This window comes from Hesperophylax consimilis, chromosome 5 (assembly GCF_061612785.1).
Source record: "Hesperophylax consimilis isolate HC1 chromosome 5, BYU_Hcon_1.0, whole genome shotgun sequence".
Lineage (NCBI taxonomy): Eukaryota > Metazoa > Arthropoda > Insecta > Trichoptera > Limnephilidae > Hesperophylax > Hesperophylax consimilis.
In genome coordinates, this window is record NC_142840.1 from 31,910,298 (window position 1) to 31,936,679 (window position 26,382).

Sequence of the window (26,382 nt, forward strand, 5' to 3'; positions counted from 1 at the left end):
TTTATAAACTCATTGGGAATAATACATTATTACTTTGTTATCATTTTGTAATGTATTATCTTGTAATAAAAAAATTAAAAAAATAATAATTCAACATTCATTTTACTCTCAATGGGCATCGTGACAAAATGAATTTTTCAAATCAAATTTCTTTTCAAAACTATAAATAACCATGTAAAATCTTCCATTTTAGCCACAATCAAAATTAATGTCAATGGCCGTCTACTAAGACACCTCTAAACTTTCCATATTCCTTTTCAAAGAACTAACTTAACCTTTTCCCAACCTCTTGTGCGAGTGTGTCGACTATAATATATTTAACATCCACTGTAGCGGCAAGATTCCGAATATATTCAGCAACTAGCTGTACCCTGCCACGGGTTTCTGCGGCTCAGTCTGTCGGTACAGATAGAGAAATAATAGCGCGTGTTTCTTTTAGGTCCAACAGATGGCGCGGCTTAAAAAAAAAGTGTTTAAAAAGATTCTTTTTACCTACCATAGGTGACATCGGTAAAATACACGTAATACAATTCTATTATAAAAACACACGCAACGAATGCAATATTGTGTCAAAATTTCAACACAATCGGTAAAGAACTTTTGGAGATTAAAGATTTTGAATAAACGAACATTTATATTCATATATTTATTTTTATGTATAGAAGATAGCCACCAGAACTTTACAAAATTTCTTGAATATCTTGTTTTAACTTGACTTTACTTGACTTCATTTTACTTTACTTTACTTCACTTGACTTTACTTGACTTCACTTTACTTTACTTGACTTCACTTGACTTTACTTGACTTGACTTTACTTTACTTGACTTTACTTGACTTCACTTTACTTTACTTTACTTCACTTGACTTTTCAACTTTACTTGACTTCACTTGACTCAAATTTTTCCTATTGTTTCTTTTTTACTATTGTTGTACAGCATCATTGAATAATGGCGGTATGAAAATTTGATAAATACGTAAATCTATCAAAGGTATCCAAGAAGTATTTGCATTGTTGTTGTCATCAACCAATGGTTGCTGTTATTTATCACGATTATTATAAAGGTGTGGATGAAAAATAAACTTTAAAACAATTAAAAGGTGTTGGCACATATTCATTGTTTGCTGTATACTTAGATTAATTATTATGGTTGACCATTGTTGCCATGGGGGAACATGGTCAAATATATGTTAATTATCCAACCCACATAAAATTATTGTTCCCTCCTATCAATCTTTTAGATCCTCTTTTATCTCGCTAGGAGGAAGTGCGTACAATATGTAGATAGGTACTTAGTACCTACTCAACACAACTCAGTTTATCTACTGCGTGGGCAACACCAATTCCAAGTCAAATACTTTGATTCCGATCTGCTTCAACGTTGTATCCGTTTGCTTTAATTTGTATGAATTCTTATTTCTTGGGCTAGTGACCAAATATTTTTAATATCTAATATTAATTAAACATACTAATTTCGGTTGTCGGGGCATGGGTGCATGCGCGCCTTTAATTTAAAATTTGGAACTGATAAGCATAAATAATATCAGACAAGCTATAAAATAGGTACCAATATTATTTTATTAATAATTCTTTATATGAAACTAGCTTACGTGTACCCGGCGTTGGTGGGGGTTATCCTTAGGAGATAGACATATTCCATTGCGGACTTTTTTGTAGGCCTTTTTAAGATATACATTTTCGTAGTATATTATTTTGATGTATCTCATAAGGTTTAGCCAGCATTAGCAATATAAGCGCCCGAAAAAATATTTTTACGAGTTGATTATAAAATATCGACTTTTCTCTACTTTTTATTAATATAATATGCATGTTTTATATATCTAAACCTTCCGGAAGAAATTTTCTAAATGATAGTGAAAACCCTATCAAAATCCAATGAAGAACTAAGCGCACAAACAGACAGACGCGGATAGCGACCTTATTTTATACTATTAGAGTTTCTTTATATGAAATGTGTATTTTTTGTTTAAATTTTTGACAGATCAATAATTGAGATAAACACACTTTTATTAAAAAGTTTAAGCTTGGGGGAGATAGAACTTTGTATGCAAAGGACACTATATTAAAAACACTGCATATTGTATGATTTCCGGTTGCTATTTTATCCTCCATTTCAGGTCCTAAAGCCTGGGATAAACCACACGATTTAAGAATCATTAGACTCGACATAATTCAAAGTGAAACTAATAACATTTTTTTTTAATTTAATCGTATTCATGGTACAGTTGGGTACCTATTTATAATGGCAGGGGTTGAACCCCCCCTCCCTCCCCCATTCGCCTATGAAAAAAAATGTACCTACTCGTAGAATACATTCCTAGAAAATATAAAACTATTATTTGCACATGGAGCAGAAATAAATAAATAGATAATTTGTTTTATATTTCCATGCTTTTATTGAATTTGTTTATTTATTTATATATACGCCTAAAAAGGCTTTTACATAGAAGTGATACATGATGCAGTACAATAAGAGAATATGTATTATACAGGAGATATTGACAGTAGATAGATGTAATCCATTTTAAAGAAGGTAAAAAATACACACTTGTAAAATTGTGATTACAAGGATAATGAGAAAATGTTAAAGAATATGAAGCAATATTAGTAAAACATAAGAGTAACATAAAGTAAAAAAAAAATACAACAACACTACATATAAGATAAAGCATTAAAACTAATTTACCAACGCTACTCTAATTTGTAGGATTCAACAAAGTGTTGGTGTAGATTATGCTTAATTCTATATATGGAGTCAATAAATAAATCAATAGCACCCCCATACTTGTTGCCCAGATCATGCATCCTATTGGTCAGTGAGTGTGTCTGATAGTTGGTCGTGTATGTATTACAGAAGAATGTTATATTTTGTCTTGTATTCCTAGTCGGCACATGTAGTTTAATAGTGGCAAGGATGGCAGGACTATCAATTAAGTTGTTAATGACTCTGTGTAACACAACCAGGTCTGAAATAATTCTCCTGTCAGACAGTGTTATTAGATGCAATTGATTCATCAAACTGACATAATTAATGTAATCAATAGGAATTCCGAGCTTAAAATTTACGTACTTAAGAAATTTGTGCTGAACTCTTTCTATATTATTGGAGTGAACTTTATATAAAGGGGACCAAATAGGTGAATTAAACTCCAATTGACTTCTGACTAATGAAATATAGAGGGTTCTCATACAATCTATGGACTTAAAATCAGTTAAAGTTCTGCAAAGGAAGCAGAAGTTTATATTATATAGTTCCTATACAATTATTCGCAAGAGCATGGACCCTACCATAGCAACAAAACTGATTCGTCACAAAGTTATCGAAGCCAAACAGTTGAACTAATTATAATTTATATTATTATTCCCTGTGCTAATAACTAACTACACACGAAAATATATGTACGTCCGAGTGGTGAATGAATTCCTAACACAAAGAGAACAAAATGCCGATAAGAGGTCTCTAACGTATGTAAACCCGATAAAAAAAAACTTCCAAATATGCTCGCGAGGTCACGTCCCTATCTGCCGGCGAGGTCAAAGTTGACCTCTTTTATCAGAGATTAATAATAGTAATTTAGTTTCACAGATTTTCTAGAAAAAATACAACTTGACTAGGAAGCTGAAGATTCAACATTCTGCCGAAGAGTGCATTGTGGTTCTGCCGCTCATAGCTCCGATGTGTCCTTCTTTTCTGTTGCATGCGTCACATTTATGAGAAGAGAGATATGTTAAAATGGAGCTATTAGCGATAGTGTCCAAAGCGTCGGGTTTACTCTCAGTCGTCGCGGGTTCTATACTCTCTATTATTTTAACAATATTACAATGTTTTATATGTTATGAGTAAATTGTGAAATACCTTTTTTTAATGTTTAAAGCGTTGAAATGACATTAGCGGTCTTTGATTACAATGCTGACGAGATCTGACTTCAGGTACTTCCTACACTTTACCTTACCTTACACCCTTAAGCCTCACAGCGTACCCGAACGGGAATGCCATTGCCAAAAGAACTCCCACTAGCTTCAGACGGTTGAAAGAAGTTGGGTTTCTTGTGCAAACCTAGAAAAAGTCCTCCATCAAGGAGTCCAAGCACTAACCCGACAAACTTTAATCAGCTATTCCTTAGCACATTTGGAGTAAAAAATGTTATGGGCACTTTGCTGTCCGGTAGCATTTTTTTTTCAATTAAAAACAAAAAATTAAAAATTTCCATACTACATCACTGTCATTGGCATTGCTTTTCGTGTTCAACAGCTGTTATAAGCAAGTATGTCGAAAAGCGTCTTCGCTCTTTCGCACACACTAAATAATAATAGTTAAAAATGAGACGAATGGTGCCGTCCCATTTCGTTGTGATTGTAAAAGCGCGCCAATATAGGTACACACGTACATTATTCAACGGAATTCGAATAAAATATTGCCAGATGGGTTTTCAAACTTTGACAAAGGATAAAACAGTGGTGACATGTGGTGAAAATATGAATAGTAAATTTTTTATTAAAAAAAACGTTACCGGACAGCAAAGTGCACATAAGATGTTTACCCCAAATATGCTAAGGAATAGCTGGTTAAAGTTTGTCGGGTACGTGCCGATACACCCTGTATGTAATTCACGTAGGCAAGTATACTTGGTGAGTATTTGAGTTAGAATAACATTTGTGGCTCGTGGTTTTTCTTGCCAATATAACGTCACGCCTAGATACAAGTGGATAAAACGCTAAACCCTGACCTCGCATCAAAATTTAAAAAAAAATTGATGATATTTTTCTCGTTGAAATAATATGTGATGATTTTAAAGCACTGAACTTGTCACAGGAAGCGACGTTTGATAAAAAGTCAAGCCGCCAAGAGAGTACCCGCACAATCAGTTCGTTAAAATAATGAGTCGTCCCTTTGATTTGTACAAACAATGTTAAATGGAAACAATTTGATGACCACATCAGCCGAGCTGGCCACATGTTTTCAAGCACAAGTTTTTTCCCATCTCTATCGGCGAAAATGGCGTATAATAATGTCAATTATCACTAAGTAAATATGTACCTACCTACCTTCTAAACATATTAAATTTGGAACTTCGCTATGATCGAGTTGAAAAATTTAAAGCTTTTGTGGTTTGAGAATCATTGATATGCTTTTTTATAATTTTTATAAATGCTTATCTAAGAAATTGTGTTGAGCGTTTTCTGTCAAAAATACTTGCCTACCATAACCTAAATCATAATTTAATTTTAGTTTTAAGTAATATATTTAACCTACGAATACCTATCAACCTACTACATACACTTATTTACGGTAAAAGTAACTTTAAATACACATTAATTCGAAGAAAACTTCTTCGGAAAGGTTTTCACTTTGTGATGGCATTATTTATTTTAATAAAAAGACAAATAACTTTGTTTACATCACTTTATTTGTACACAATCAACATGTTTCGTGAACAATGTTCACTTCTTCAGGATAAAACGTATACATATACGTAAACGTATACGTTTGATCGTAATCGTTTACATATAACGTATATGTATACGTTTGATCCTGAAGAAGTGAACATTGTTCACGAAACATGTATTAAATATTAACAAAACAATATATAACAAAACAACATAAAACAATATTAACAAAAATAGTGGTATTGTTATATACACGAAGACGATATTTAAAGACGTACTCTTTACTGAAACGAATATGACTAATGCAAACTGTATTATTATAAGACTGAGCATTAATAATAAACTACCTATACAAATAATATCAATATACAGGACACACTCTGCTGTTATATCCACTTTTATTGGAGAATTGAATAATATTATTTTAAATAATAAATGTACAAATAATTTTCTAATTGGCGATATTAATATTAACATTGCTGAAAATAATCACACTATTGAAAAGGACAATTATATTAACATGATGACCGCTTTAAATTTTAAACCCTGTATTAATAAATATACTAGAGAATTTAATAATCAAATACCATCATGTATTGATCACATATGGTGTAATTCCAACTACATTGATAATCTTCAAACAATAATATGGAGAAACAACATAACGGACCATCATACATGTATTCTTAACCTTAACATAGAAAAACAAAACATTAATAATAGTAATAAATCTAACATGCCTAAAATATCGATAAACCAACAAATACTTCATGAAAAACTGTCTCACGAAACATGGGAATCTATATTCTGCACAGAAGATGTAAATAATAGTGCTTTAAAATTTCATGACACCTTACAAAAGCATATAAAAGATTCAAGCTGTGAAATACACAAAAAAATATACAAAAAAAAATTCAAAAAAATTAAACCATGGATTACCCATGGTCTAGTGGTTTCCATTAGAGAAAAAGAAAAATTATTTAAACTTACAAAAAAATTCCCACTAAATAATTCGATTATTTTACACTTTAAAAAATACAGAAATAAACTAACGGCACTAATTAAAATGACCAAAGAAGAATTCTACAAACAAAAGATGTTAAATTCAGGTAACAGTGGTAAAAAAATTTGGAAAACAATAAATGAAATAATTGATAAAAAAAGAAAGACAAGTGACATTTTAAAGCTGCACATTAACAATAATATGATGCAAGTTTCTGATAACCCAAAACTATGTGCGAATGCTTTCAATAATTTTTTTTCAAATGTCGGAAAAAATCTCGCAAACGAAATTACTAACAACATAGATAATACCACCACATCAGGAATTCCAGTAGCTTCATTAAATAAAACGGTAAAAACATTCGAAACGATAACCGAACAAGAAACTGTTGTTATAATACAAAACCTAAAAACTGAGTCCGCACCAGGTTTTGATGGGATAACCGTTGAAATTCTGAAAAAAAATCTTAACTTTTTGAAAAAACCTATTACACATATCATAAATAATAGTCTTAAAAAAGGAATCTTTCCATCTATTTACAAAAAAACTATTATTACACCGATTTTTAAATCAGGTGATACTAAAGAAATTAATAACTACCGACCTATATCAGTATTATCAAATATCTCAAAAATTTTTGAAAAGGTAGCAAAAAAGCAACTGCTAAAATTTATTGAAACTAATAATATATTGAGTGACCAACAATTTGGATTTCGCGAAAAAATAAGCACACAGGACGCAATCATAGATTTAACAACAAAAATACATCAAGCACTAGACAAAGGCAAAAAATCTCTTGCAATATTCATAGACCTAAAGAAAGCCTTCGACAGCATAAGTCACAAAAAATTACTCTACAAGCTTAACAAAATAGGAATTATAGATAATGCCAAAATGTGGATAGAAAGTTTCCTGAACTCTAGAAGTCAATATGTAAAAATAAATAACACTCTCAGTGAACCGAACACAAGTGACTTTGGAATACCACAAGGCACCATATTGGGCCCTCTTCTATTCATATTATATGTTAATAATATCTTTAAATTACCATTAACAGGAAAACTCATTTCATATGCAGATGATACTGCAATTATATTTCAAGCGAATTCATTGAATGAACTTGAAATAATTGCTAACAATGATATCAACACGTTAAAAGAATGGTTTGATAAAAACTTATTAACATTAAATATTGAAAAAACATATTATATAATTTTTAGTATAAACAAAATAAACCCTTTTATTACATTAAATATTAAAATACATTAAAAAAAATGCATATCAAAAAAATCTACTTGCCAAAATAATGACTGTTTATCCATAGGAAATAAAAATGAAATTAAATATTTAGGTGTAATAATAGATAGTCAACTTAAGTGGAAAACTCATATAAACAATATCATAAATAGATTAAGAAAACTCATTTACATATTTATTAGTCTAAGAAATATACTTAACTTAAAAATTCTTAAAAATATTTACTACGCTCTAGCCCATTCAATAATACAGTATGGTATCGTTGCGTGGGGGGGAGCTTACAAATCATCACTTTTACCGCTGGAAATCACTCAAAGGCTGTTAATAAAAATTTTAATAAAAAAACCACCAGACTACCCAACCTTACAACTTTTCCAAGATTTTCAAGTCCCATCACTAAAAAATACATATACGAAAAATACGCTACTTCAAATCCACAAAGATCTGTATAAGAAGTCACACCATGCCATGGTTCGTGTCGAGAGCAATAGGCAAAATACAATGGGTCGCTTATGGACTCCATTAATGCATACCAGTTTTGCACAACACTATTACACGTACACTGGAGTGGTATGGTTTAATAAATTAACGACTGAGATGAGATTAGAACCGGATTTTAATAAATTTAAAAATAAAATTAACTTCACTACAATAAATAATTTAACGAATTAGAATGACGATGATATCTCACTAAATTATTTTATAAATTATTATATAAAAAAACTAAAATCTCTTCACTTTATATGTTTTTATGATTCTTTTTTTCTTCTATTTACATATATGTATGTTAAGTTTTTATTATTTTCCCTTTACACACGAGTTTTAGACTCTTGTAAAGGTAAACATGTTAATTTTTATTGAAATATGTTCTTACTATGTAAATTTAAACATTATACTGTATTTTATAAAATAAATAAAAATATTAAAAAAAAAAAAAAAATGTTGATTGTGTACAAATAAAGTGATGTAAACAAAGTTATTTGTCTTTTTATTAAAATAAAACATTTTATACAAAAACCTTATTATATAGTGGAGATATACTAATATGAACTATTTAAAAAAAAACGTATTATACAGTGGAGTTATACTAATATAAACTATTTAAAAAATAAACGTTTTACGCAGTGGAAATATACGAATATGAATTAGTTTGCAAATAAAATTTACAATTAACCATCCTAAATTATGGCTTTTGATCGGTTACAAAATATGTGAAGACTAATTTAAAGTTCTATGAAAAATAGAGATTTGGGCATGTAGCGAATGAACGAAAAAATTAGTCTGATGAGAATATATAGGACGCGAATATAAATGGTAAAAGATGCCGAGGAAGTCCGAGAAAGGGATGGCACTATCAAGTGAACCAAGTGTCAGAATAACACAAGGGTGCGTATGATATGATGTATGAATGTAAATGAAGCAAGGCTAAATGCCAAGACCTACTTTCTGCCTACCCCTGCGGAAACGGCGTGACGGTTAGTTGGTTAGTTAGTTAATGAAAAGTAAGTAAGTAGATGTACATGGTAAAAGCTTTTGCAAATATGTATGCTTTCATCAGTTGTTGGTCGTTATGTTATGTATCGAAATTGCGAAAAAATATTTTATCCAAAATTCCCCCTAGAAATTAAAATTATATAATTTCGTCCTCTCTTCGTAATTCTCGTCCCAAGTCGTTTCAGTTGAGATCTATTTATTTATTTACTGAATATCAAAGGTATAAATATACCATACATCATAATTCATGTCACAGAATAACAATTATCTGTGGCATTTGATCATAAAATGAAGACAAAAAGTATAAAATTAATACCAGAAGGAGATACAAGTACATACAAAATATTATCAACAAGTATGAGTAGACTTACATTGTATTAGTAATGATTTATAAGATATGATAGTAAAGCCTTTTTGTACCTAGCTTCTGATCCGCTACATCTGCATACCTATTACTAACTTCATGCAATCTAGGTACAAGCGAGTGTTTGAAATGCTCAGTCTTGGAATTGTTACAATTAAACAGGGTTTTAGAACGATTAGCTCTTATGGGTACATGAAATTCAATGAGGTTAATTAAATCAAGGATGTCTACACTACCAATTACAATTTTTAACATAAATATTAAGTCGGATATAATTCTTCGATCTGAGAGTTTTAATAAATTTAATTTTTTCATGAAGTAATTATAGTTTATACTTTCACTGGGAATACAGAGTTTAAAAATAATGTGTCTAAGGACGGGTTGTTTCGGAGAATCTGAACAATTCATCAAATTTCAACGTTCATTTTCAAGTTCAGTGAAAGATTTTTTCAAGTTCTGTTTTTATTTCAGTTTTGTCAAGCAACTAGCCTACAATGATATAAAAACAGAACTTGAATAAGTCTTTCACAGAACCCGAAAATGAACGTTGAAATTTGATGAATTGTTCAAATTCTCCGAAACAACCCGTCCTAAATGTTCGTTGAATTTTTTCTATTGAATCTGAATGTATTTTATAATGGGAGGACCAGATCGAGGAGTTATAAATAGGAGATCTGCGAAGAGGGTGTCGGTATTCTTTATTTGATGTGTCTAGATATTGGATAAGAGAACATTGTTTGCGTTTTTCCTTATACTTTTCATGCCTAATAGCTAATTTCGCTACCTACCAGTGAAAATTTCTTCTCGTAATATGTTTGCGCTTTTTGTTTAAATATTTTTGCATCATGATTTGTGACCAATTATAAAACGTAAGAAGGGAAGAAAACGAAGACGAAGTTCTTTATGTAAATGTTTTTTTAAAGTTTTGCTCTAAATTAGATAGGTAGGTATACCAAATATTTAGATAATGTTATCTATATTGCCCTCGATTATTTTATGAATTGAAGTATTTCACATAATTAATTGGAGTAAAAAAACATATACGTAGGTTCCAACCCACTTAAATATTGCTTTAACTAACTTATTTACGACTACAGTGATACGGGCGTGGGCCTAGTATCTATAGCGGTCGAGAGTACTCAAAATATAACATGAAAAAAAAAGTTTAAATGCTATGTTTCTAGTACTTTTTGACAATTGAAAACTAAAAGGGGACCAAGGGTTTGACATAAAAATATCTTCACATGTCGACACCGATCTCAGCAGAGTAATCGCTAAACTCCTCACCCGACCCTAATGGTGTAATACCTAGTGATGTTTATAGTTTAAAGAAACGTCAAAGAGGCGGCCAAAATTTCATTCATATTTTTCTCCAAATATTGTCAGGAATTAGTGGTTAAAGTACATCAAGTAAGTCCCTTAGCTGCACCCTGTGTAAACAATAATAAAATTTATTTCAATTTTCAGTAATATTAGTTCAAAAAAAGAAATTTTTCCAAAAATTTTCTAAACGCACCGATGTCAGTGACGCAACGACTAACTTATCTTTCAGTACCCATTTGTCTATTTATATATTTATTTATTTATATATATATACGCCTAAAAAGGCTTTTACTTAAAAGTGATACATGATGCAGTGTACATAGGAGAATATGTATTATACAGGAGATATTGACAGTAAATAGATGTAATCCATTTTAAAGAAGGTATATATTATATTGCTAACAACTCAACCGTGCAACATGTCAGCACAGTAAATGCTGGTGTTGCATTTTGTGTTATAATTATGTAGATAATATTTTTAATACACGTTTAGAGAAACCGTTATTCGGGTAATCCCACATTTTGCAGGATAAATTCATACTTTTCAGATGCAGTCTTAATGTTACTCATATATATATATATATATATATTTTTTTTTTTTTATGTCACATATAATATTATCACCTTAGGCTAGTATTATGTGGAAATTGATTTTTTATGTACCTGCGTATCTATCGAGGAGGTAGAGCAAAATAACCGTGAGTGCAATTATATGAATAATTTTCAATTTATTATTTCAAGAATTCGTTACGGTTCCACGATAACTCAACACAGCAACTATTCAACACACCTTTAAAAAGTGATATAAAGTCATTAAAAACGATGTAAAAACAAAAATTAAACCTAACCTAATCTACTTAACCCAGTTAATAAAGTTTTTGTTTCATCACTTTCCACGACTTTATATAACTTTTTAAAGATGCGATGAATTATCATCGACGGCCGGCATAGTCCAGTGGTAACGCATTGGACTGCCATTCCGAAGGTCGCGGGTTCGAACCCGGCGTGCGCAAATAAATTTTATTTGATTAATTTGTGTTATTTTCACAATTAATTAATTAAAATAATATATAGTATATTTGCGGCACGTTCCAGAGTGAAAGATACTACCAGTATCGCCCTGGTGTAAGACCACCATTCAGAATTGAAACGTTGCTCCAAATGGCTTTAGCCGTGTTTAGTGACTAGATCTGAATAGCCAGGTACTTCCCCACCTTCCTCTTTCCCTTCCCCACTTACCTTCAGCCTCACAACATCCCCCAATTGGGGATGCCATAGTCTCACTGGCTCCAGACGGGAGCAGTTGGGACTCTTGTGAGGTATTCACTATAAAAAAATTAAAAAAAAATTGATGATTTATCTGGTCACCCTTCGTTACTTATACAGGTTTTGTGTTTGGGATAAAAATGATGCTAATACCCATCTAAATATTTTTAGAAAATAATGCTGAAAAATCGCGTCGAGTAAGAACACGTCGATTAATGGTAATTATATTTTTTGAATTACCATAAAATTATAAATTTTAGTAGATATAGCTTGTCTTTTTCCTCAATTGTGCAGCACGTAGGTAATAAATATTATATAGGTTTACCTATATAATATTTATGCAGCTTTCGTTCGCGCTACATGATCTAAATTTTTAAATAACCATTTGTTTTATTTTATACCGATACGATAATATTGATTCAATCATTGATCATCCTTCCACTATTAGAAACAATTATGAAAATTTCGCTTTTGTGATAAAGCTAATTTATCACAAAAGTATTATAAAGTGAAAATTTCGCTTTATCACAAAAGCGAAATTTTCACGCGAAATTCGCCACTTTGTTCGCGAAAACGCGAATTTTTGTTTTTCAACACTATTTTCTGGTATTTTAAATTAAGAATGTACGTTAAAAATATTTATTTGTCTACGGTTTTGACAAGCATAATCATGAAATGGAAAGAGTACTGTCATTTATTTTTCGATTTTGTCTATAAAACTGCTTTCCATCACTTTTTTCTGTATAATTAACAAATAGTCCAGTCAGTGGGGGATAAAAAAGGGCTCCACCTTGCAAAAGGTTAGGTAGTAGCGATTTTCACATATGTTGTTAAGATTGGGACTCTAAAGAAAAAAAAAAGTTTTCGACCTTGGGAGGGTCGAGCTCGATCCGCCATCTTGGATTGAAGGTGCCAAAATTTGTTTTTTTCAAAATAATTGTGAAGTGGTCGTTTTTACAACCAAATTGTTGAAGGCAAACTTAAAGACAACTAAATTACCTACATTTTTTGTAGAAAGTTTTTTTTTGTAAGTCTTATAGGTAATGAGTTACAGCGGTTGAAAGAAGAAAATTTTGACAAAAAATTGTAAAACTCCAGTTTTCTTGATAAATTTTGTACGAACATATTACACAATATCATTTTAACGTATTTCTACGTTACAATATACTTATATAGCATCATCCGTGTGCTCGATGACGTTGATTTGTTATAGTGGGATCCTAGTCTACAGCTGACTTGGCAACACTGATTGAGTCGGGGTGGTTACAGGACGTTGCCTGGATGCTCGGTCACTCAGTGTGCTCGTGCGCAAAGGTACGAAATCATCATTTTATGGTGTTTTTGAACAACTTCCAGAAGGCGTGCAACTTGAAGGTAGCAAAATTAATGTTGTAGATGGAGGATATCTTTTACATAAAGTTGTATGGAATCAGAATGATTATTTTGGGTCAATTTGCGAGAAGTACGTTCACTATGTAAGAAATCACTATGGATCATATGCAGTCATTGTTTTCGATGGATATCCGCTTGATGATGGTGAAAAAATACGAAAACCGCAGAAAGACTTCGCCGATCGAAGAAGCACATGTCTGCAGATGTTCTTTTCGACGAAACAATGCCAGTTCATGTTTCACAAGAACGATTTTTAGCCAATGAAAATAACAAAGTCCGTCTGATTTCGATGTTAAAAAACAAATTATACAGGATGATTTTACAGTTAAGCAGGCTGAAGAAGATGCTGATGAGTTGATTGTCAATACTGCGATTTCCTTGTGTTCATTATATGACGCTGTTTTCATTATTGGCGAAGACGTTGATCTCCTAGTTCTGCTGACAGCATGACAGCATTAGCACCACAAAAAAATAGTATATATCTTCGCAAACCCGGTAGAGGCAAAACTTTTGAAAGATTGTATTCCGCGAATAGTGTGAAATACAAAGAGGCGGCTGAGAATATTCTGTTTCTTCATGCCTTTAGCGGCTACGATACAACATCGTCCTTCTTCAACCAAGGAAAAAATAAATTTTGTTCGCTTGTGCAAAACGACACAAGACTCAATGCCATGATAAGAATCTTCAAACAACATGATGCAACACCAGAAGACATAGCAGTTGCAGGAACACGCTTTCTTGTTGCTTTATACGGGGGTGACATGGATAAGGAAACCTTGGAAGAAGTCCTCTACAAACGTTTCGCAAAGTCGACAACAAAAAGCAAATTCAATCTTGCCTCTTTGCCACCAACGAACGACGCTACACGGTACCAAGCATTTAGAACGTACCATCAAGTCCAAAAATGGTATGGAATCCAAAAAAATCCAGAAAACTGGGCCTGGAAACGTGACATCAACGGGCTTGTTCCAGTAAGAATGACAAAGAAACCAGCACCCGAGACTTTATTAAAATTTATTTCATGCAATTGTAAAAAAGGATGCGGCGTTGCATGTGGCTGCAGGAAAGCTGGATTGAAGTGTTCTATTGTATGTGGGTGCTGTAATGGTCAAACATGCCGAAATTCGCCAGAGGTTCACGTCGATGTCGAGGACGAAGAAGAAGAGATTTTGTCAATGGAAGCCCAAATATCACAGGCAATGAGTTAGATGATGACATTGATGACGAAGACTGTTATTAAGTAACATAATTTATAGTAACATAATTCACAGTAATGTAACATAATTTACTGTAGCATAACGCTGGTATATCTGTGGATTTGACCTACTGGGGATACCACAATAAAAAAAATGCGCAATGTTCTCTACCTCATGGTGGTGTGGAAATGAGTTAACAAAATTATTATAATTATGTAATGAATAACCCGCAAAAATTACAAAGTTGGGAATTTCATCACTTTTTTAAAAAAATATTCACATTTCCGCCACTGTAACTCGTTACCTATTAGACTTACAAAAAAAAACTCTCTACAAAAAATGTAGGTAATTTAGTTGTCTTTAAGTTTGCCTTCAACAATTTGGTTGTAAAAACGACCACTTCACAATTATTTAAAAAAAAACAAATTTTGGCACCTTCAATCCAAGATGGCGGATCGAGCTCGACCCTCCCAAGGTCGAAAACTTTTTTTTTTCTTTAGAGTCCCAATCTTAACAACATATATCAAAATCGCTACTACCTAACCTTTTGCAAGGTAAAACTCCCCACTGACTGGACTAAAACCTATCTTCACTTTTATTACAAAATACCATCCTTTTAGCTAAATAACACCGTTTTTAGCCAAAAAAAAATAACTGAATTTTTCAGCTCACTAGCCAGTTCTAATGTAGGCCTTTCTAAGAAATTTAAGTATATCTAGAATTAAAAAAACTCGTTAATTTCATAAGTGGTGTGTGTAGGTACTGTATACACCGCTTGAGGGTTTCATTCGTGAAGAGGTATGTTTACACGCGGATTATATCGTAAGTCGCCACTAATACCAATCTGGATACCAGATGATGAGATTTGCCCACCTTCACGGAGTACATACCTATTAGACTTGCATCGAGGAGCGAGGACCGAGGCGGCTAGCGGGCGGATGACCGGAGTCGGCGTTATGTTTATTTTCTCTTCTCGGAAGTTTTAGGGCCCCGTCGCCAGGGGGGGCAAGGGGCTTCGGCCCGCGGGAGGGGGGCGCCGCTCTTCGATGCCTACTTCAAAGTTCGGGGCCAATTAGGTCGAGAAACGCCCTTTTTTATTCTCTAAAAACTATATTATGGCACCGAGCAAGCTACACCCTTGTCTGTATTTTATTTATCAATTGAATCCTTTTTGCTATATAAAGAAAAGAGGATAAAGTAAACATTTGACGCGATGGTGAATTTTAGGTTCAGTCGGGGAACACAAAGAGACCTGAAATTTTCGCGTTTTGTATGACGAATTTGTACGCGAAATTCATCATTTTCGGGTAAAATACGCGAATTTTCGTATTTTTTGGTTCGTAAAAAATGCAATCTAAATATTTATTTTCCAGGTTTTTGAAAAAAAAACATAACGGTACTTTTTTACTGAAAAATACCAAAAGGGGAATATAGCATAACTTTTGTTTCAAAATAATCCTCCTAAATATAACGCGAATTTTCCAAAAAAAAACACAACTTTTCCGAAAAATAACTCAAATTTCTTGAAAGAAATGCAAATTGTGCAAAATTAATGCCTTTTCCAAAAATAACGGGAAATTAGTCAAAAGATAACGCGAAAATCGCCAAAAATAACACGATTTTTCACAGAAAATGAAGAATTTTACACAAACATATACTATCAAGTGAATCGTATACTTTGGTGTCGGATCATGTTGAGAGTATTTTTAAATTGATTATAAACTATTACTTATATAGTTATGAGAGAGAATTAATTTATCATGTCTGTGTTTAATTTGTATTAAACAAGGTCTTTTTGTTCATTGTAAAGCACCCTTGAGATGAGCTTTCACAAAAACAATCGATCTATATATATATATATATATATTTTTTTTTTAATTTGGGGAATGTCCTAAGGCCGAAATCAGCTTAACGGAGAGTGGAGAAGGAAGGTTTTGGAAGTATATATACCTGGCTATTCAGATCTAGTCACTAAATACAGCTGTATTGAGTGCAAATTATTTATAATATTACTTACATTTCGGCACCCTTTTATATCTAATGGAAGGCATCTTATAATAAGTACATACTAAAAAAATCACTTGACAATTGTTAAACGGTGTTTTGGTTACACATTGTATAAATATTATAAAAGTTTAGATTTGAGTTGGTAATAATAAAATATATCTTTAACTGGACTCCGAAAAAACCGGCAACGTCGCATTACAGCAAACTGACACGTGAAATTCCCGTCTTGAAAAAGAGTGGTTATTTCAGACATATTATTTTTTAATTGAATGTTACCGCGTGAATTTAATAAGAAAACTATAAAAGTGATGTCTTTTTAATAATATATTTGTTTTATGTATGTAGAGGTAAATATAAATCTTAAAAATCAACATTTCTATTGCGCTGACAATGAATCCAAAATCTGATTATTGTTTTTATTATTCTTTGGGAATTATTTTTTTATTGTATAAACGAGTCAAAAACGAGGAGAGACTGTTTTCTTGCAGATTCCCTAAATAATATAAATGTGTTTTCAAAATTTCGCTTTTGAAATGACTGAAACTGAAATTTTTACGTTTGGAGTAAAATTACATGTTTATTTATTTATTATTTATTTATTTATTGGATGATTTGTATAGTGCCGCTTTTGTGAGATATCACCTCAGGGGCGCTTTACAGTTAATGCAGATATTACAAAAAAATATAAATATTACAAATTGAAATTGAAATTAAGTTAAATAAAATGAAGTACAGAAACAGGTGACACGAAGATATATATATGTGTTTTTTTTCATGTTTGAAATTAAAATTTTACAATTTATTAATATCGAAGTATATTTCAAATAAAAAAATGAGGAAGGTAATTTTATAGAGTTTCTTAAAATGTATTTGTTATAACGACATCTTAAAAAATAATACATAAATAGCACATTTAAAATACCTTGGAAATATTCAGAAATGTGATTAGAAATTTCAAGTTTATACAACAAATAAAAAACCTTATTTGGCTGTGTACACACTAAATAATATATCTTTCCATGAACTATTTTATGTCAGTTTCTATATTAGTAATGTTCTCATATGCACGTCGTTTACTAATTAAATAAAATTTTCACCACGTTTTTAGTAAGGCTGTGTAAGTCTTTTGTATTTATCTAGATGATACTATCTTTTTATATTCCCACTGGACAACTACTCATTTTATTTATTTCATTAGCTTATATATATTTAACATCAGTACTTTCTTACGTTTTTTAATGTTTGAATGTAAGTAAGATTTAGTACTATTTTGTCGTGAAATCGCTCTTTTAGGACTCAAGTTTTTTCCCCTTTATTGAATTGCACGACCTCTACTCGCTTCTGGAATAAAATATTAAAATAAATATGTTTTTATTTTAATGAACGAAAATAAACCTACTAATTAATTATGTAAGTACTAATGAAGGGTTAACATAATATTTCCATTAACATTAAATTTAGTATGTGATTAGAAATAAATCCAGCGACAAGATATTCCTAATTCGACTCTGTGAAGAGACTTGCTGGTGTGAGTGTGAGGTTGGTTTGGTTGGGAGGGGGAGTGGCGGGCGGTGGCGGCGGGCGGCAGTGTGCGGCGCGAACGAAGCGGCGTAGTTGTGTACCGGGAGAGTGTCCGAGTTCGGAGAGTGTGTTGTTCTGTGCGCCCGGCCTAGTGCAAGTTTGTCGCGAGTGAGTGTTGTGTTGTTGATGTGAGGAGAGACTGGTCGCCCAGTGGAACATGTGGCGGAGCGGGGCGAGCCTGCTGCTCCTTTGGCTGGCTGTGGGCGCGGCACAGCTTCAAGGGCGGGACCGAGCCAGGAATCCTGCTGTTAAAGGAAAGATTCCTCAAAGACTTCATCCTTGCGAGAAAAGTTCTTGCTATCCGGCCACGGGAAATCTTCTCATCGGCCGTGATTCTAAATTGTTCGCATCGTCGACTTGCGGCCTGCAGGGCCAGGAGCGGTACTGCATCGTATCGCATTTGGAAGACAGGAAAAAATGCTTCTGGTGTGACTCCCGCCCAGAAACGGGCAACAACCCGGCCCTGAACCACAAGGTGTCCAACATCATTTACCGATACCATCCCGGCACTCGACAACGATCTTGGTGGCAGACCAGAAATGGAATCGAAAATGTCACCATCCAACTTGACCTAGAAGCTGAATTTCACTTCACTCATTTGATAATAGTTTTTAAAACTTTCCGACCCGCCGCTATGCTGGTTGAACGATCCTTTGACTTCGGGAAAACATGGCGAGTTTATAGATACTTTGCCCACAACTGTGATGAAGCCTTCCCAGGAGTCCCGAAGCATTCCCCTCGCATCCTGACTGACGTGGTTTGTGAATCGAGGTATTCCAGTGTTGCACCCTCATTTGACGGAGAAATCATCTTCAGAGTGCTACCCCCAAACATCGTAGTAGCTAACCCATATTCACAGGAAGTACAGAATTTACTAAAAATGACTAATTTACGTATAAATTTCACCAAACTTCATACGCTTGGCGATGATCTGTTGGACAATCGTGCCGAAATTCAAGAAAAGTATTATTACGCTATCACTGACATGACTGTTCGAGGTTCCTGTTCTTGCTATGGGCACGCTTCCAGATGCCTACCTCTCCCCGGAGTAGAATCCAAGACAGACATGGTTCATGGTAGATGTGAATGTACGCACAATACCAAAGGTCTGAACTGTGAACTTTGTGAAGATTTCTTTAATGACCTGCCATGGAAACCAGCGATTGGAAAGACTCCTAACGCCTGCAAACGCTGTAATTGTAATAACCATGCGGCCACTTGTCATTTTGATGCTGCTGTTTACGATTCAACTGCTAAAGTAAGTGGCGGCGTTTGTGATGATTGTCAGCACAATACAATGGGGACAAACTGTGAACAATGTAAACAGTTCTTTTATCAAGATCCTGACCTAGACATTCAAAATCCAGAAATCTGTAAACCGTGCGATTGTGATCCTAGAGGGTCGCTCGACGAGGCCATCTGTGATCCTCTAACAGATGTTGCCACTAACCAGGAAGCGGGCAAATGTCACTGCAAAACTAATATCGATGGCAGACGATGCGACACCTGCAAGAATGGCTTCTGGAATTTTGTCGGTAATTCTACAGATGGCTGTGAAGCGTGTACGTGCGATTTGTTTGGTACAGTTGATAACAGGGGGTGTGATGTTTATACTGGAGATTGTACATGCAAACGTAATGTTGTAGGACGTGACTGCAATCAGTGTCGTCCAGAATACTACGGTCTGTCTGAAGACGACGACGGATGTAGCGCTTGTGACTGCGATTTGGGTGGAGCTTTTACCAATGACTGTGATGTACTGACGGGGCAATGCCCTTGCCGGACTAACGTGCAGGGCAGAAGGTGTGATCAACCGATGCAACACTTCTTCTCGGGGGCATTAGATAATCTGGTATATGAAGCTGAACTGGCAAGATGCAACTCCGGGCCTGACGAAAATGCTATCAACAACAACTGTCAACCGAAAATAAGAGAACCTTTCAGGGATGGACGAGAAGATTCGTGGACTGGAGCTGGTTTTATGAAAGTATTTGAGGATGATCATTTGGAATTTATTGTGGATGGTATATCAACTAGTATGGATTATGATATAGTTATAAGATACGAATCCGAAATGCCCGGTGATTGGCAACAAATTTTATTGAAAATCGACAGACCGGATCAAATTGACTTAAACTCACCTTGTGCAAATTCAATACCAGATGATGATTTTAAATCTGTTGTATTGACAGATAATAGTCGAAGTGCAGTTGTCGACACGCCTGTTTGTTTGGAAGCCGGAAAACAATACAGTGTGAAGATTCATTTTATAAGTCAAGACCCAGAAGTAGCTAATACTAGAGCATCTGTCCTGATCGATTCTATCGTACTGGTGCCCAAAGTATTGACTTTGCCGTTCTTCAATTCTACGTCACCGATAGCTGAAGCAAACCGAAGAGAATATCAACAATCTCGTTGCGAGGATGAATTTTATTACAACGTCCACAAATCAGGAGTGCCAGATAGTTGTAAAAAATTCCACACTAGTATTGGTTTTTATGTGTTCAATGGGGGATTGCCTTGCAACTGTGATGCTACAGGCTCCACTAGTTACACGTGTAACGGATATGGCGGCAGTTGTCCCTGTAAAAAAAATATCGTTGGACAGAGATGCAATCGCTGCGCGCCTGGGACGTATGGTTTTGGTCCCGAGGGTTGTAAGGCCTGCGATTGTAATAATATAGGAGCTCTTGATAATTTCTGTGAAGTGAATACGGGTCAATGTAAATGCAGACCTAATACATATGGCCGTCAATGCGATGAATGTCAATCTGGGTACTGGAATTTCCCATCTTGTCAACAATGCGAATGTCATGGACATGCAGATGTATGTGATCCTAAAACAGGAGCTTGCACTTCTTGCAGAGATTTCACCGAAGGCCACAGATGCGACAGGTGTGAAGAGGGATACTATGGGGACCCGCGTCTGGGAGTTGACATTCCTTGCCGAGCCTGCCCATGCCCCGGCACAAAGGAATCCTCCCATTCCTTCGCCACGCACTGCACGCTGGATGAGTTGACCGCGGACGTTGTTTGTGAATGCGAGCAAGGCTATGCCGGATCGCGCTGCGATGTCTGTGCGGACAACTACTTTGGACACCCTGAAGAGCCTGGAGGCTCTTGTCAAGCTTGTGAATGCAATGACAACACCGATGTTACATGGCCGGGAAATTGTGACCACCACACTGGACAGTGTTTGCAATGTTTACATAACACGACTGGAGATCATTGTGAACATTGTATGGATGACTACTTCGGAGATGCCTCTTTAAAAACATGTATCTTATGCACTTGTGAAATTTTGGGTACCAATTGTAGTGTAGGTTTTTGCGATCGGGTTACTGGACAGTGCCCTTGCTACAAAAATGTGATCGGCCAGCGGTGTGATGAGTGCTTAGAAAATCACTGGAAGATTGCCAGTGGCGAAGGCTGTGATGCTTGTGATTGTGATTTGGTTGGATCTAATTCTACTCAGTGTAATAAGTTTAACGGTCAGTGCACTTGCAAGCAAGGTTTTGGTGGTCGTCAATGTGATCAATGCCAGGAGAATTATTGGGGCGATCCAAACAGTGAATGTTTCCCTTGCCAGTGTGACCAGTTAGGATCTAATGATACGCAGTGCGTGAGGGAAACTGGCGCTTGTGTCTGTCTTCCTGGAATCGGTGGATATAAATGCGACCAATGTGCTCGTGGCTTTTTGGGAGAATCTCCAACATGTTCTCCCTGTGGGGAATGTTTCGATAATTGGGATCGAATAGTTTCTGGATTACTTATCGACACAGAGCACGCTATTAGCAACGCAAGTAAAATAAAAACGGTTGGCGCGACAGGGGCCTACACTCGAGATTTCGATGAAATGGAAAAAAAATTGAAAAATATACAAAACCTTGTCGATAGTACTTTAGTTGGTGAGGAAGAAATTGAGCATTTTGATAAAAAGGTCAACAGCTTAAAAGATATGCTTGCAGTTTCCGACGGTGATGTTACCCGAGTCAATGCTGAGCTGGCGAATGCAACTACAACTATCAATTTAGCTAAAGTAGACCTTGAAAATTTGCGTGAAAATAGTGCAAAACTTAAAGAAAAATCCATTCAATTAGAAATGAATGCCACCAAATTGCAGGAAGCTAATTTGGAAGGCGCTTTAAATTTGACTCGCGACGCAAAACAAAGGGCGATCAATGCTATCGATGCAGCTGATGGGGCACAAACTACAATCAGAGATACTGAAAGACAAATTAAGGGCACTGAACTTTTGGTTGAGAGGCAATATGTTTCATTCAATAATACTCAGAAGGATAATGATAAAAACCTCATAGAACTCCAAGATACTTTGAATGAACTAGAGTCCGAAATTCCTGAACTAAACGACAAAATGTGTGGCCAAGCTAGCGATTCTTGTGAGTTGTGTGGAGGAGCTAGTTGCGGAAAATGCGGAGGGTTGTCATGTGAACGAGGTGCCCTAACCAAAGCAGATCAAGCTCTAGATTTTGCTAATAAAACCGAAATGAAAATACGCGAACACGAATTGATGGCTGATGACTTATTGCGAGGTACTTCGTTAGCTAAGCAGGATATGACAGCCGCCAGAGAAGCATCCAAAAAAACACACGACATGGCTATCGAAGCACGAAATTATACGGATAACATCACGAAGGTAAGTAGCGAACTGACCCGTGATCTTAAGGAATTCTTATCAAATAGTGGCGCTACCCCGGCTGAGGTACGAATATTGGCTAATCAAATATTGAACATGACCATCGAATTAAAACCTGAGCAAATTACGGATCTAGCTAAAGAAATTAATGATACCGTGTCTCAGCTGACAAATATCGAAAGTATTATCGAAGAAACTCGCCTGGATTTAGAACACGCAAAGAACCTTAAGGTAAAGGCTACGACTACGAAAGATGACGCATTGAGCACATTGAAAACTGCTAAAGATGTTATCGAGGCGCTGGATGAGGCGTCTACCGCTCAAAACTTAGCAGAAGAAGCCATTCAGAAGGCGAATGAAGATATAGAAGCGGCACAGAATGATCTTAACCCAATCGGAAGTAAAACTGACGAAGCCCAAATGAAGGCGAACGAGACGACAGAAGAGGTAGAAAGATTGCGTCTAAGACTGGGTAACTTGCAGAAAAGTATTCTTAAAATAGAGAATGACGCTCAGCAAGTGAAGACGGAGGCCGGCGATGTGGTTGTGAAGGCGGAGGAAGCGCAAGAACAAGCGCGGGAGCTGCGCCAGAAGTACCAAATTGCCAACAGCTCGCTGGCGGAGCGGGCCGACCAGTCCAGCAACTCGAGGCAGCGCGCGCAAGAACTGCTGCAGCACGCCACCAACCTGGCCTCCGAGACCCACCTGCAGCTCAAGCAATTGCACACCATGGAGGACCTCTACAACAGCCATGCCGCCTCGCTCACCGGCTTGGAGAACCAAATTGACGAACTTAACCGTCAGGTGGCCTTCTACCTCGCTGAGATCACCAAAAAGTCGGACGGCTACAGATCTTGCTCGTCGTAACACACAAACATAGTCCCCAATATCGCCTCGTTTTGGATAAATCACTTCTGAAAACCAAAGTATATTATCTTCACGATTAATGTGGATTTTCTCCATCAAATGAAAATATTTTTCTGTTGCCATTTTATGAAAAATATTATGACATTTTACTACACTCGTGCTGTGATCGTGAATAATTGTTTAAAGAGCCCACCTAATGAAGCGACTTGCCGTTTTATCAATTTTCTGATCGAGTCTTGATGCACTCCAATTACCATATTATATGCACCTACCGAATCCTAACATACACAATATACGTACCATGAAAATACGACATTATCAAGAATGTATTATTTTTTCTTATTTGTATTGCAAATTCAAAAAGCTGCTTAGTTTTATATTTTAAAAAAATAACATACATTTCCGATAAGGTTTTATTTTTAGGACCCTTATCAATGCTAGTCTTAGAAAACTGTTTACTGTCAATTAGTTAATTATTATAATCAACTTTCCACATTTATTAATTATAATTTGAATTGAATATCACAATGAATAACATATTACGTGTGGGTACTCAGCATTTTGAAATCATCAGCATTATTTTTCACCGAAATTTCTGTTGCTTCTTTATACCTAATAATTTCACAACGAGCCTTGTTTATACATTACAGATTGTTCATTTCAAACATTTGTATAAAAAAAAACTTTCATTCCTCGGTATACCTAATCACTTTCCGTTTATATGATGAAGTTATGCATTTAATCATACATAATATTTTATTAATTTGGTGTTAAATTATTTCATTTTAATGTCTGTCTTTCATTTATATCTCATGTCAATAACTTGTTTTGTGTTTATATAATTCATTAGGTATATCCAGAACTTGCTTGTGTGCGTATTCAGTTATAGACCAAAATGTTCGTATTTTCTGTATTTTTTAAAGATTACTGTGTTTAATTATATTTTCTGGATTAGTCGTTAATTTAATAATTATGTATGTTTTGTGTTAAATTTGGGATAATTGGTTTGTGTTGTAAATTTTAATACTTGATTAGAAAAAGCGTATCTGTAACCCAAAGATTTATTTATTGAAATGTTGTAGGTATTAACAAGAAGTGGCTTTTCATAATTATTTTATCAAAATTTCGTCAAACTATTTTAAAGATAGTTCGTAAAAACTTTACATATTTATGAAGAAACTTAATCATACTTAACCGTAATATTATCATGAACGCCTATTATATGGGTTCCGCCAAATAAATTGTTTAACATTTAAAGTTCATGTTCTGCTTTGGAAATGGGACTTTCTTTTACTGTTGTAAAAAAATTACTCTTTTCATAGAATGTTGATTTCTTTTATATATTATTATTTATTAATTCTCTCAGTGAAGTTTGTTGTAATAAGAACATCTCCACCGATGTTAGATTACGTAGTATCAATGTATTTCGAACGCTCTCTCAAAGGCAACGAAAAAAGCATTAATTTCTAGTTTGTAAATTTAGAATAGGTATTTGCAATTCCATACTGAACCATTGCATATATCTTATAGTATCAGAAACGTTTGTTTGCTTGTTTGTTTGCATGAGTGTTATCTTTTATTTGGCGGCACCTCGATTCTCCGAGGAACGAATAATAAATATTAAGTGCCATGATTGCTTTTGTCTATTTTATTATTACCCATATTGTTTTATATTGAATTTGAACAAGAGTTTTATTTGAATAGATTTAGATTACAATCTGATTCTAAACGTATCCACAAGAGTGTACATCGTTTGTATTTTTAAACATTTTTTTAAATAAACAAATAAATTTTAATTATAAGTTTTTTTTATTTACGGTGGTATTTTTGACTTTTTCCCATATTAATTAATTGCTTTCAAAATATTAGCTTGATTTGCTACTCAAAATTATTACTTAAAATTTATTGCTTACCTACCTACATAGTATTACTATTTAGTCTGGTTTGAAGGCTGTATTTTATGGATTCTTTACATGTTATTTGAACGCGTGGTGAAGAACGCAACCTTCAACCGACTATTCCACGACCCATCATCCAAATTTTTTTTTGTTGTTAAATTTTTTAAAATGTAAATGAATTTTTCAAAATTCTGCCTTTCATGTTAAAATATTCTAATTACAGCCTGGCGACTCGTGACTCCATTATTTGTAGGAAGGTTTTGAGGTAGGTACATAACTACCTATAGGTATTAGAGCGCCACAACAGATCTGAAAAATTATACAAGGGGCCCGGGGGTAAAGGGCGCTAACTTCGGTGGGTTATTTTAAAAGTAAAAACATAATACTTTTTTTGACATTCTAATCTTTTATAGGTAAAAAAAGGTTGAATTGTTTGTATTGGAAAATAAATATTCTTCTTTGGAAAAATATTTCAACTATGCGAAAAAAAAGATGGAATTTCGAAAAAAGTTACTCATCTTTTTTACTTCTACCATCATCTATCTCTCCTCAATAACATTTATTATTTTACAAGGGAAAAACTGTAAATTTAGAAATTACATGAAATTTAAGACCAAATATTTTAAATATTTTATTATGATGAGCTTTATATAAGATTTATATGAGCTT

The 26,382-nt window shown here is 34.3% G+C and overlaps 2 protein-coding genes across 2 annotated transcripts in view; both read left to right on the forward strand.

Annotated features, from left to right (window-relative positions):
• LOC149423782 (cytoplasmic dynein 2 heavy chain 1-like) overlaps positions 1 to 26,382 on the forward strand; it is a 96,168-nt gene that overhangs the window by 51,293 nt on the left and 18,493 nt on the right. The window lies entirely within an intron of this gene.
• On the forward strand, positions 18,311 to 25,611 carry LanB1 (laminin subunit beta-1). The gene has a single exon (XM_089631805.1). The coding sequence runs from the start codon at positions 18,449 to 18,451 to the stop codon at positions 23,813 to 23,815; it is 5,367 nt and encodes a 1,788-aa protein (XP_089487931.1). The 5' UTR covers positions 18,311 to 18,448; the 3' UTR covers positions 23,816 to 25,611.

What these genes read in the sequence shown, in the direction of transcription:
- LanB1 (XM_089631805.1), top strand. Translation starts at nt 18,449, where the DNA reads ATGTGGCGGAGCGGGGCGAGCCTGCTGCTCCTTTGGCTGGCTGTGGGC.